Source organism: Dendrobates tinctorius, unplaced genomic scaffold (assembly GCF_039654945.1).
Source record: "Dendrobates tinctorius isolate UK_male_01 unplaced genomic scaffold, ASM3965494v1 ptg000086l, whole genome shotgun sequence".
Classification (NCBI taxonomy): Eukaryota; Metazoa; Chordata; class Amphibia; order Anura; family Dendrobatidae; genus Dendrobates; species Dendrobates tinctorius.
The window spans coordinates 7,508,137-7,520,800 of record NW_027361754.1 but is presented as its reverse complement, the minus strand read 5'-3'; the positions used below and the strand labels follow the sequence as shown (position 1 = coordinate 7,520,800).

General features: G+C 47.6%; 1 protein-coding gene across 3 annotated transcripts in view; it reads left to right on the top strand.

Moving 5' to 3' along the window:
• Positions 1 to 3,098: 3,098 nt before the first annotated feature.
• GRAMD1B (GRAM domain containing 1B) overlaps positions 3,099 to 12,664 on the top strand; it is a 169,292-nt gene continuing 159,726 nt past the window's right edge. The window contains exon 1 of one of the 3 annotated variants that reach the window (XM_073584983.1): positions 3,099 to 3,276. In XM_073584983.1, the coding sequence (XP_073441084.1) occupies positions 3,254 to 3,276 (23 nt within the window). In that variant the 5' untranslated portion in view covers positions 3,099 to 3,253. Of the gene's footprint in view, positions 3,277 to 10,676; positions 10,933 to 12,664 lie in introns of those variants that run through there. The other 2 variants (XM_073584985.1, XM_073584982.1) reach the window with 2 other exon arrangements.

Below are 12,664 nucleotides of genomic sequence, written 5' to 3'. Positions count from 1 at the left end.
TGCATCCAGTGTGATGTATGCAGCCAAGTCTGTGTATCCCATTTGATTTGACAGGTCAGACTTTCTTCCCTGCCTCCTGTTATTACAAACAAGAGACAGGGATGGTAGTGTGAATTGGCATCTCCTAGGAATACAGTGGAGACTCTGTACATGGGACGTTATACCTACTAGAGCTAATCCTTGCATGAACTTTCCTACTACATTGCTGCCCTATTCTGTATGGAGCTCAAATAATCAGCTGTTAGGGAGCACCCATCAAAGCCACAAGTAGGGTGAAGTTAGGTGTTTCAGGGCTTGGGAAATGCTGTAGATAAGCCCTGAAAGGCAGTGGCTATATCTTATAGCGGCAAAAACAGCTGACAGGTTTCCTTTAAGAGTAACTATTATATCTATATATATATATATATATATATAAAGCTGTGTGTATGTGTGTCGACGATGACGTCATAATGGTTGCCATGGCGACGAAGATGTCATAATGTTGACAAGGTGACAATGATGTCATAATAAGTTGCCATTGCACGAGACTATGGGATGGAGGATATGTATGATGGGAATATGGGCAAGCGACTATGGGATGGAGGATATGTATGATGGGTGTATGGGCACGGGACTATGGGATGGATGGTGTGTGATGGGTATATGGGCACCGGACTATGGGATGGAGGATGTGTGATGGGTATATGGGCATGGGACTATGGGATGGAGGATATGTATGCTGGGTATATGGGTACGGGACTATGGGATGGAGGATGTGTGATGGGTATATGGGCACGGGACTATGAGATGGCGAATATGTATGATGGGTATATGGGCACCGGACTATGGGATGGAGGATATGTATGATGGGTATATGGGCACGGGACTATGGGATGGATGATGTTTGATGGGTATATGGGCACCGGACTATGGAATAGAGGATGTGTGATGGGTATATTGGCATGGGACTATGGGATGGCGGATATGTATGTTGGGTATATAGGCATGGGACTATGGGATGGTGGATATGTATGATGGGTATGTGGGCATTGGACTATGGGATGGAGGATAATTATAATTTGTTATAACTAACCACAGTTAGTTACTATGCCCGGGCAACGCCGGGCTCTTCAGCTAGTGTACAATAATTGCCAATTTGTTACTTTGAGGCCACTGTACTTTTAGTAATGGTTTAGCCAATTTGGTTTCGGATCGGTGCTATTTCTATTATGGAGGGGAAATGTCTATCCGTGTCCCTCTTCCATGATATAAACAACAGGAGGTATATCTGTAGATTTAAAGGGGCTCTCTGGGAAGTTTTTTATTTTTAACGCTCAGCTTAGGGAAAGCTTGCTGTGTATGGCACCACCATATTCTACAGTGTGTGTCTCTTAATCTACCCTCATTATACATGTACCATACCATAGGATGCAAATTGCCTCCCTAGATTTCCTACAAATGCCTGTACAATACAAAAAGACTCTTAGATAAGTACACCATGGCGTCAGTTCACACTCATCACTAAAGCCCCCGTCTCACATAGCGAGATCGCTAGTGAGATCGCTGAAGCGTACCGATTTTGTGATGCATCAGCGACCTTGCCAGCAATTTCGCTACATGTGACTCGCAGTGGTGACCGGCCCCCCCCCCCCCGCTGGATATCGCTGATCGTGCTTGAATGTCCCGCTGTCCAGCATGCATCGCTGTGTTTGACGCCGACGACCGACCTCATTGGCGGCGCAGAACTCGGGGATGCAGGCGGGAATCATCAGAAAAGCTGCTGTGTGACAAGGTACCAACGACCGCCAAGGTCGTTATACGGATCGCCGGATCGTTGCTGCGTCACTAAAGAGATCTGCCAGTTTGGCAGCTTACTATTGACCATGTAGCGACGCACCTGTGACCCTTACCAGGTCGTATCGTTGTCGGGATCGCTGGTGCGTCGCTATATGAAACGGGACCCTAAGGCTAGTTTCACACTAGCATTACCAGGCGCAGTGCTAAGCTCCGCCCCGGCTGCGCCCCCTCCGGTCAGCTCCTCCTATGGTCGCATGACGCGCACGACCAGCGTACCCAACGCTAAATATAGGGTACGCTGATCGCATGCAGCGTCATGCGACCATAGGAGGAGCTGACCGGAGGGGGCGCAGCCGGGGCGGAGCTTAGCACTGCGCCTGGTAACGCTATGTTTGAAACTAGCCTTAGGCTATGTGCACACGCTGCAGTTTTTGCTGCGGATCCGCTGCGGTTTTGGCTGCTGCGGATCTGCAGCAGTTCTGCAGTGTACAGTAGCATGTAAATCTATGTGATTTACAATCTGCAGTGCACATGCTGCGGATTTTTAACTGCGGAAAAGCTGCGGTTTTCAATCCGCAGAAAGAAATGACATGTCACTTCTTTTCTGCGGATTCTGCTGCGGTTTACCATCTCCTCCATTGTAGAGGTGATAAACCACAGGGGAAAACCGCAGGTAAAACTGCAGGTCATTTTACCTGCGGTTCTGCAGATACAAATCCGCAGACCAATCCGCAGCGTGTGCACATAGCCTAACACGTCTGATATTAACATGTTGTGTGACATCCTGCCATATAATTAGGTGATTGCTTCAACCCCTCCTCACTGCTCGAAATAAAAATCTTTGTATTGGGGACAATTTATTGGGATATAATTTTGGAGAAATTATTTGGATTTATCCATCCATTTGTTCGCTATCTTGTCCATTAAATATATTCAGAAAGAAGGGTGAAATCCCCTTTATACTTTTAATATAAAAGCCCCTGCAGAACAGGAAAGACCAAAACAGCAGCAGCTCGTTGATTATAGGAGAGAAGGCTAACTATAGGGAGCAGGATGTTATTTTGGAGATCACTCGCTGAACATGTGTCCCGGTCCTAGTAATTACTGCACAGGCGAGTGGTCCAGGGGGGTGCACCATAGAGGGAGCTGTCAGGAGGGGATCGCTCGCACTACTGATCGTCTTGCCCCTACTTTAGAGACCCCCCCTCTATTCTCCCCCCTCCCACTCAGAATCAGTGTGTCTGGCAGGAATGCCAATTCTCTCTGTACTTCCCACATCTTGCTCTATTCTGCACATGCTCAGGCGAGGCTGTCAGCTGCAGAGCTGTGTTCTCCAGCGCTGGTGGGAGAGAGAGGAGAGGACAAGAGGGGACATACACATAACAATCAGGCCCATCATCTCCAATATGTCCCGGAGCACAGACAGCACTGAGTGGGCAGGCTGCCATGTGCCCAAGGATCGCCACCTTCTGCACTCATGAAAGGGTTCCGGCTTGTCTGGTAAGACCCCGGTGCTGCTCCACACCTTCTAGCACTCCCTAGCACTCTTCCCCTGTCCCGACATGTGTTCCCCTATTTTTTTGTCTGGCTATGGTCTCAGGGAAGTTGGCTTGTGGTTGCTCGTTTTCTGCAGCACTTACTGCCAGACTGCAGCTGTCAGGAGCATCATCTCCATGGACTGAAGAGACGCACTGTGCCCAGCTCCTGGAGGACCGCAGGATGGCTTGCAGGTTTTCCATATGCTGCTAGAACTGTTCTGGAGTAGTCATAGTGGCCATAGACCTGATGATGACCTAGAAGCCCCAGTCTGTAGCTAAGCACAGTCTGTGAAACTATTGGATGTCTAGATCGCAGATTCTGTAAACTCCTCTGCGTGTGTCCTCTGTATGATGCAGTGCGTTGCGTTGCGTACCTCTATGTGCCAGTTGTCAGTGTCTTGTAGCCTTATACCTTGCTATTTTAGTAAGGTTGGGACCTCACGGTGCACTTTTTTTTGTCCAAAACTGTGATATCAGAATCGTAGTCTTATATATCTCCTCTAAGCAATATATATGCAAAAACTGCACCGAGACTGCCCGCCGTGTGCCCCTCTATCGCACACAACCCTTACGCACCTCTCCTCCCTTCAGGGGAAACGCTTAACTCCTCTAAAGTAAGGATAAAATCTTGATTTTTAGTATCCTCCTTCCCGCCTCCCCAGAGTATTCGGTTGTAGTTTCCTGTGCTATTCAAGTAAATGCAATGATTGGTTAACCCCTTTTTTTTTGCCACGCTGCTGCCTAAGTAGTTAGGAGTCCAGCTGCTTTTGCTGTGCACCATTTACCCTGGTCTTCACTTTTCACGTGTCTGCCTTGTCGCTTACATGTCTGTTATCACCACTTAATAAAACGCCGCACTCTATTAATACAAAAATGGACACTTGGGCATAAGGTGACGCTGTCCTTAGCTTACTATTTCATTCCGGATGGCCAGCAGCCCCTGTCATTGTGTAATCTGACCTTGAGGTAAGTATGAAGCATGCTAGCTCCTGGCTTTGTGTGAGTATTGTACTGTCACATCCCCTCCGTCACGCCCGTCAGGAGGTTTCTAGGTTGTAGACCCCCTGTGCATTGTGCTTATAGCACCATGATGCCATGTAAAATGTATGGCAAGAAGTGAGAGAGCTGGGAGACTGTCGGATGCCATCTGTAGACGGAGCCCATAATCCTCTTATCATTTATCCTGCTTCCTTTCCTCCCCTCCCTCAGACCTCCAGGATTAATATCTTCTCTCTGCCCCCTATTTTCCTGTTTTTTTTTCCAGTGTTAACTCTGCCTTGCCATTGCTACTGAAGTGACGGTACCCCCAGAACATCAGGTTACATAATTTTCCCTCACTATTAAGGCTTTTAACTCAAATTATTCCTTAGCCAAAAGCAACTTTTACCGAATGGACCGCACTTTATAGATGTTCCCCTTTTTATAACGTAATGTTTACTTCCTTCAACAAATTAGTGCAGGGATTATAGCATTAGTTTGTGTTGGAGATTATGTCCATAGTATCCCCCGGGCAATTAGCAAGCCAGTATTTAACAGTAACCAGGATTGGCACATGAGGTGACTAGTCTTGGTCGGACCTCGTTACGTCATCTCTCCCCATCCGGCGATCCTTTCTGAGCACAATCTGAGCCTGCAGATGCTCTCAGGCTCTTATATCACACGGTGCAGATAAACTGCAGCAAAGTCACATCACAGCTCCCAGAATATACAGGATTTAGGTCTGCCTTGTGTGCATCCATGGTCACACATGTGGCAGACTTAAATTCTTCTGTTAAGTAGTCAGCATTGTGAATCGGAGCTTATTTTATTCATTTCTGTAGCAGCAACATGAAGAGAAGGGAAGAGGGTCCTGAGAGCAACACCCCATCTGATGTGATACTGACGGCCTTTCCTGATAATAGGCCATCAGTGTTCTGATCCTGGAAAACCCCTTTAAGATAATGCAGCACATTACTCTCACCGTGACAATCGCAACTGCTTCATCAGGAATATGATTCGTAGTTTGCTATTTTCATTCTCCCTTATATATGGTCTCTATTAATGTAGCATTTTATTCCTGAGCCTGGTTTGCATGGAGGTTATATGGAAGAGTAATAATGTCAGTCAGTTGTCTTTTTTGCTGTTTTGTCTTGGCTTTGTCTTATAAGGGCTGAGTATCTCTGTAATTCAGCTTCTTGAGGTCAGCGTCATAGCACGGTTTTATATATGCAGTTTTATTCCTCCTTTTGGTGTTATTTTTTTCTCATTCAGCTTGGGTGATAAGTGTGTACAGGCCTCATCGTGTAGAGCCTGACCTGGGCCTGGCACTACTACTTACATTATAGAGCAGTATCTATACATGTGGTTGTCACCTTCAGGCGTTCCTCTGTCTTCTCAGTTTTGGTGGACATGTAGTAGCAAAACAAACTAATTTCATGATAATGTAACATGGGCTTATAATAAAATGTAATATTAACAGAGATTTGCAGATGAGGGAAAAAAGAGGTGGCAAATGTGGAGCGTTCTGCACCAATAAGAGCTGTGTGCCACAGACGCTCCTATGTATTGAAGCCATACTACCACACAATATATAGGTGACCAGAGGCTGATCAATTCCCCATACAAGTCCTGTCTGTGTACTCCTGAGACTTTTCATGCTTCATTTTCATAAAACCTGCAAAAGACAAAATGAGCAAAAACCCTGCTGTCACTTAAATAAGTAAAAGCAAAAGTGCATCTAAATAATAGAGTTTTTAGTAATACTGTTTTTGATCAAAAATAGCATAAAAGCCATTCCACCACGACACGGTAACTCTGTTCGGGATAGTCCTACACTGTCTAATATTAAAAACCTTACCTTGTGTCAAAGTTGACCTCAGTGTGTGAACAAGGGCAGACAAAAGGACTGGGTCCCAAACAGTAGACACCAGTCTGGGGAAGCCTTATATACAATTTCCAGCTCAGGAGAGGGAGGCCACTATCCCGAACAGAGTTACCGTGTCGTGGTGGGATGGTTTTTATGCTATTTTTGATCAAAAGCAGTATTACTAAAAACTCTGTATTATTTAGATGCACTTTTGCTTTTACTTATTTAGTTACAGCAGGGATTTTGCTCATTTTGTCTTTTGCCGGTTTTATGGTTTATGGCCAATGTCAACATGCATTTATACGCTGCATGTGTATCCACTCAAACCAAGCTCAATTTTTGTGTTATGCTTCATTTTCAGTCATTTATCATCACCACTGGGCCCAATGAATGATAAATGAATGATGCAGTGTACTGACGTGCATCACGTTGGCACTAGCAGTGAAGTCGAGGCGTATATAGGACTAATGTTGGGTGTTTGGTACTTGGCAGAGGTTGTCTACTACTGTTGGTGCAGAAATGCCTCCATCAGATTCAAAACGTCTAGCTGGAAGCAAAGCAACATTAGTACGTGAAGATAAGTCAGCGGAGCCATCTGATATGTTTAAGGGTCTCCTAACTCTCCCCAGACATTGTCATACGCATGGGGCAGTTGAAATGTAAACTCCTGTCCCTTTGGAGCCGAATCTTCATGTGTATGGGGAAGGCAGGATAATCAGAAGTCTGAATGATGGCTTTTGGTAAATGTGCAGTGTGGAGTTTCCTTGCTACTTTGCATGCAGGAAATATACAATATAATACCATACCAGTTAAGGTAATGAGCTCTAAAAGTTCTTATCTACATGTTGCATAGATTTTCCTTTTGTTAATTCTCACGCGTTGCACATTTTAAAATCCGCAGCGATTCAATCCATTGTCATCTTCAACCTCTGCATTGCATATGGTAAAATCCACATGTGACACCTGCAGATTTTGCTGCCAATAATCTACATCAACCTGTGCATTTACCTCCAGGAAACCAATGCAACTGTGTTAATCCGGCTGAATAGAGTTTGTTACATTTACAAGTTATCGGGCACCAATTCATACCTGCCCAAGCCTGCCCAGCAATTATTTTCTTATTAATCATTTTCAGTAGAAATGTTTTTTAGTTCGTGACTATATTATGGATCGGAGTTGTACCCAACCTAATGTGGCATCAATTATCTTCTTTCGAGTGTCTCATCTTTCAGGATGTTCACTTCATTATGCTGTGTATTATACTGTATACACTGTTTATCAGAGAACATGGTTTCTGTGTTTCATTGATCCTGGCGATTTATTTAGCAGTTTATTTATCGGAGGGTAGCAGTTGTGGTGAGGAGTCTGCAGTCCATTTGTTGTCCAGCTGGGGAGGTGGTAAGGCTGGAATGCAGATTCTGGGTGGAAATCCACCATCAGGATATGCTTTTAAGCTTCTGGTGTAATATAGGATAGGCCTTGTATGGGACAGATGGTCAGTATTTCACATTATACTGTAAACCTGCTATGTCCCTGTCCTGCACCCCAAGTGGCGGAATGTCCCTGTCCTGCACCCCAAGTGGCGGCATGTCCCTCTCCTGCACCCCAAGTGGTGGCATGTCCCTGTCCTGCACCCCAAGTGGCGGCATGTCCCTGTCCTGCACCCCAGGTGGCGGCATGTCCCTGTCCTGCCCCCCAACTGGCGGCATGTCCTTGTCCTGCACCTCAACTGGCGGCATATGACTGTCCTGCACCCCAACTGGCGGCATGTCCCTGTCCTGCACCCCATGTGGCATCATATCCCTGTTCTGCACCCCATGTGGTGGCATGTCCTTTCCTGTACTCCATGTGGCAGCGTGTCCTGTCCTGCACCCCATGTGGAAGCATGTCCTGTCCTGCACCCCATGTGGCGGTGTGTCCTTTCCTGCACCCCTTGTAGTGGCATGCCCTGTGCTGCCCCATGTGGCAGCGTGTCCTCTCCTGCCCCTTGTGGCGGCAGGCCCTGTCCTGCCCCATGTAGCGGCGTGTCCTGTCCTGTACCACTTGTGGCGGCGTTCCCTGTCTTGCCCCTTGTGGTTGCATGCCCTGTCCTGCCCCCATGTAGCAGTGTGCCCTGTCCTGCCCCATGTGGTGGCGTGTCCTGTCCTGTACCCCATGTGGCAGCGTTTCCTGTCCTGCCCCTTGTGGTGGCATGCCCTGTCCTTCCCTGTTGTGAGTTCATTTTCCCCTTCACTACTGAGGCCCGAGGAACTCCCTTTTCTGGTGAAGAAAGGTAGTGAGCCTGATTGTCAAACACCTGGGGCTGATGATGATGACTGGCTGAGTGGAGTTAATGACTGGATATAAGGCTGCCGACGCCCTTCTGGCCTGCAGGTGATTTCTCTGTGGACTTCTAGGAAACCAGTCTGATTCCTGCTCATCTAAAGCTAAGATTTCTGCTTTGCCTTTTTGCATTGGTGTTTTGTTTTCCTTGCTTTTTTGGATTCTGCCATTCCCTGCTGGGGTTAGCTGAATCTCCTTTTGCCTGTTGCTCTGTCTTCAGAATATTCCTGAGTACTGACATAGCTTTTTTGAAGCCTAGCGTCTTCAGGGCCTTTTTTACTGTCAGTTTGTTGGCTCTTATTTTCATAGGGTTTTTCACGGATTGCAGACAGCAGCCTTCCTGTCCTTTCCTATCTAAGCTAGCGTGGGCCCCATCTTTGCTCAGTCTATCTTTCTGTCTGTGTTTTGTTCTTTCTTCTTGCTTCACCGTCATTATATGTGGGGGGCTGCCTTTTACTTTGGGGTCTGCTCTGGGGCAGTTTAGATTTCCCTTTCTGTCTTTAGGCTATGTATTCCTCCGGCTGTGATCGAGGGGCCTAGGGCATCGTAGGAGCCCCCCACGGCTACTGCTAGTTGTGTTGATAGGTTCAGGGGTCTGCAATCCGATAGCTGCCAACTTCTCTAGTTTTCTGGACTTAGCTAGCATTTCTGTTTTTGCCTCCTACGGTGACTCAATCATAACACTTCCCCATGTAGTAGTGTGCCCTGTCCTGCCCCATGTGGTGGCTTTTCCTGTCTTGCCTCTTGTGGTTGCATGCCCTGTCCTGCCCCCATGTAGCAGTGTGCCCTGTCTTGCCCCCATGTGGTGGCGTGTCCTGTCCTGTACCCCATGTGGCGGCGTTTCCTGTCTTGCCCCTTGTGGTTGCATGCCCTGTCCTGCCCCCATGTAGCAATGTGCCCTGTCCTTCCCCATGTGGCGGGGTGTCCTGTCCTGTACCCCATGTGGCGGCGTTTCCTGTCCTGCCCCTTATGGTTCAATGCCCTGTCCTGCCCCCATGTAGCAGTGTGCCCTGTCTTGCCCCCATGTGGAGGCGTGTCCTGTCCTATACCCCATGTGGCAGCGTTTCTTGTCCTGCCCCTTGTGGTGGCATGCCCTGTCCTGCCCCCATGTAGCAGTGTGCCCTGTCTTGCCCCATGTGGTGGCGTGTTCTGTCCTATACCCCATGTGGCAGCGTTTTCTGTCCTGCCCTTTGTGGTGGCATGCCCTGTCCTGCCCCCATGTAGCAATGTGCCCTGTCTTGCCCCCATGTGGTGGCGTGTCCTGTCCTATACCCCATGTGGCAGCGTTTCCTGTCCTGCCCCTTGTGGTTGCATGCCCTGTCCTGCCCCCATGTAGCAGCGTGCCCTGTCTTGTCCCCATGTGGTGGCGTGTCCTGTCCTATACTCCATGTGGCAGCATTTTCTGTCCTGCCCCATGTGGTGGCGTGTCCTTTCCTGATCGGTACTGTGTCCCTGTCCTGTACTTCTAGGGTCAGCGTTATTGTCCCACATCCATGGGTCGGCATCATTTTCCCGCACCCCTCATGTCTTTAGTAGTTTGCGTTATATAGTGAATTTGTCTCTAGGAGTTTTGTTTGGGGTTCGGATAACATGGCTTATATATTTTCTTGGTGTTTTGGATAGTTGGTGTAATTTTCTTTTTTTTAGTTTTATGACCCAGCACATCTGTATCCATCTCTGACCATGTGTATATATAACACTACAAGTGAGGTCTCCGAACGTGAACATTGGATACATCTACTCACTTGGACCTTTATATGGACAGAAGACTCATTTTATTAAGGCAATGGAATAATGTTTTTCTTATTTTATTTTTTCTGCCAGAACATATTGTGCAGTAATTATGTAGGAATCTGATTGTTATCTTGCACTGAATGACTCTGTCATTATGGTGTCCCCGGTGTATGAGGGCCAGCCAAATGATTAGATGGTGCTGAATGCTGCATCCAGAGTCACTCCTACTCAGGCCGGGTATTATGTTGGTGCAGTTACGTGCACAGGTGTGATGGTCAGGTGACAGCCTGGCATCTCCACGGATGATGGCAGGATTGTGGCACTGCATCCAGGCTGCTGGGACAGGTCTACATCTTCCTGGTGAAGAACAAAATAAGCCAATGTAAAAGGGGGAAGAGTGTAAGTGACAGGCGAGAAGGCAGCGCAGGAGCAGCTGTGAGTCAGGGAGGAGGGGTGGTCCATGAATGACTGTTCCCTCCCACCGTTCAGACTCAGCTGCAGGAGGGTGACAGAGAAACAGCTGAAATAAAAGGCTTTCCCTTCCTTTATCTGAGGAGCCTGTTAAGACCCCCTTGTTTAGGTAAAGGGGGCACTGAGATGGATTTGGAGGTGAGTAGCCCTCCTGCCCGCTCGCTGTCTTCCCTGCCCCCTGCTGTTTTTTCTGCATGAATGAATGGATCAAGCAATGATGCTGGCTCATCCTCTCATGGCTGCCAGGTTAGTGCTGCTGATGCTTCTGTGTGTTTTATGTTGCCCACAGTTTTTGTGCCTGTGACCTTGCAGTGATGTGTATGCACAGTATGGATCTATGTCCTATACACCCCCTCCTTTCATGATGGGGGTGCATTGTGCAATGCTCTGTGCATGCTGTGGGACCATCTCTGCATTGTGACACATTTTTCTGCGGGCTTGATGCTGTCCCCTCTTCATGCTGTGCTAGAAACAGTGCTCTGACAAAAGGCTGCGGCTGCTCCCACCCTGAGAGATGCTTAAATTACCAGTGCGTCATCCCGGGTATCACTGCAGTGTGTATGGAAGTGAACAAGGTGCCCATGTCCAGCACATGTGCCGTGTACTGCAGGTGTGCAAACATGTCCTGTCGCCAGCTGGGACTGGTGAGGCTACGTGTGCCTCTTGCTGTACATTAGGCCGCACGCACAGGGTGTTGCCTCTTTTTGTGTCTAGTTTGCCAGTATGATTGTGAAGTTGTGCTGGCCGATGCTTTCACGCTGGGTAAGTTGCTTACTCCCTGGGGTACGAGCAGGTGGATGGAGCAGCCGGGGGCCTTGTCTCCTGCCCTTTTATTAAAATACCTCCTGAGAATTGGGCTAAAGCTCACCCAGAAGGTGGGTTACCAAACAAGACACCGCAATAGTACAGACAGCAACAGCAGACATCTCTGAAGTGCGTCTGATGCTAACCGAGAAGTCACAGCGATCAGTACTGATATATGGCATTTATGGGGTGCATACATATTTCCACATGAATACTCTCAAAATTGACCAGGAGGGCCTACAAGGAGCAGCGAGGTGTGGGACTGGATTTGTCATTGTCAAAAATGTTAGACAATTAAAAGACAGTCTATTATAATTCATCTCCGCAGTTCTTGGATAATACGGATCACACTGTACCAGACTTGCTGAAGTTTTAACGTCTGTCATTTTTTTCTCCATCCTTTTGGTGCATGTGACTAGCAGTTGTTGAAGTGTCCCATGTGCATGAGAAGCGGCTCTGCTATAGGAGTACGTGTGGACCAAGGAAGGGGGTGATGAACACTGGTGAGAAAACCCACGTTTCACAATATCTCTGTTGTGAAACGTGGATAACGACAGGTGCTTGTCCCATCACAGAAGGTCATTACTTACTTGTGGGCACCTGCCAAGAGGACTGGGTGCTGGATTTCTTTGTATCGCGGCTATAGCTTTGACATATATTAAGGGAGTTGCAGTTGTATCATAGCTGGAGAGCCACATGTTGTAGACCATTACATACATATATTCACATTCTTTTCCTTGACCTGTCTCATTTTCTTTCCTTCTTAGCCCACAATTAAGGAATTAGTATCTCCATGTTGGCACCCGCTGCCCGTGACCTGTGGCTTCCTTTTATCTTGCATGCTGCATCAAGGCCTCCTCCTAAACCCATGGCTTGCAGGATGCTGTGCAGTGTGCACTCCTCCATGCTTGCAGTTCCTTCTGTTTGCTGCTCTGTGGCTTTCTCTGTGTTCATCGTTGCTCATGATTCTTGTCTGTGCAGTGCCCGCTGCTCCCCTTTAGATCCCGCATCATCGGAAGATCTGTTCCTGCACCATTGATAGTCATTTGCCCTGTGATCTGCTCAGGACTCTGGATTCAGTGTCTCTGCTTCTGCTTTCCTACTCTGAGAACTAGAATTGCTCAGCTACTTCTGCACTTTTTAGACACCTTTAACTATAGCCTTTATTTTATAG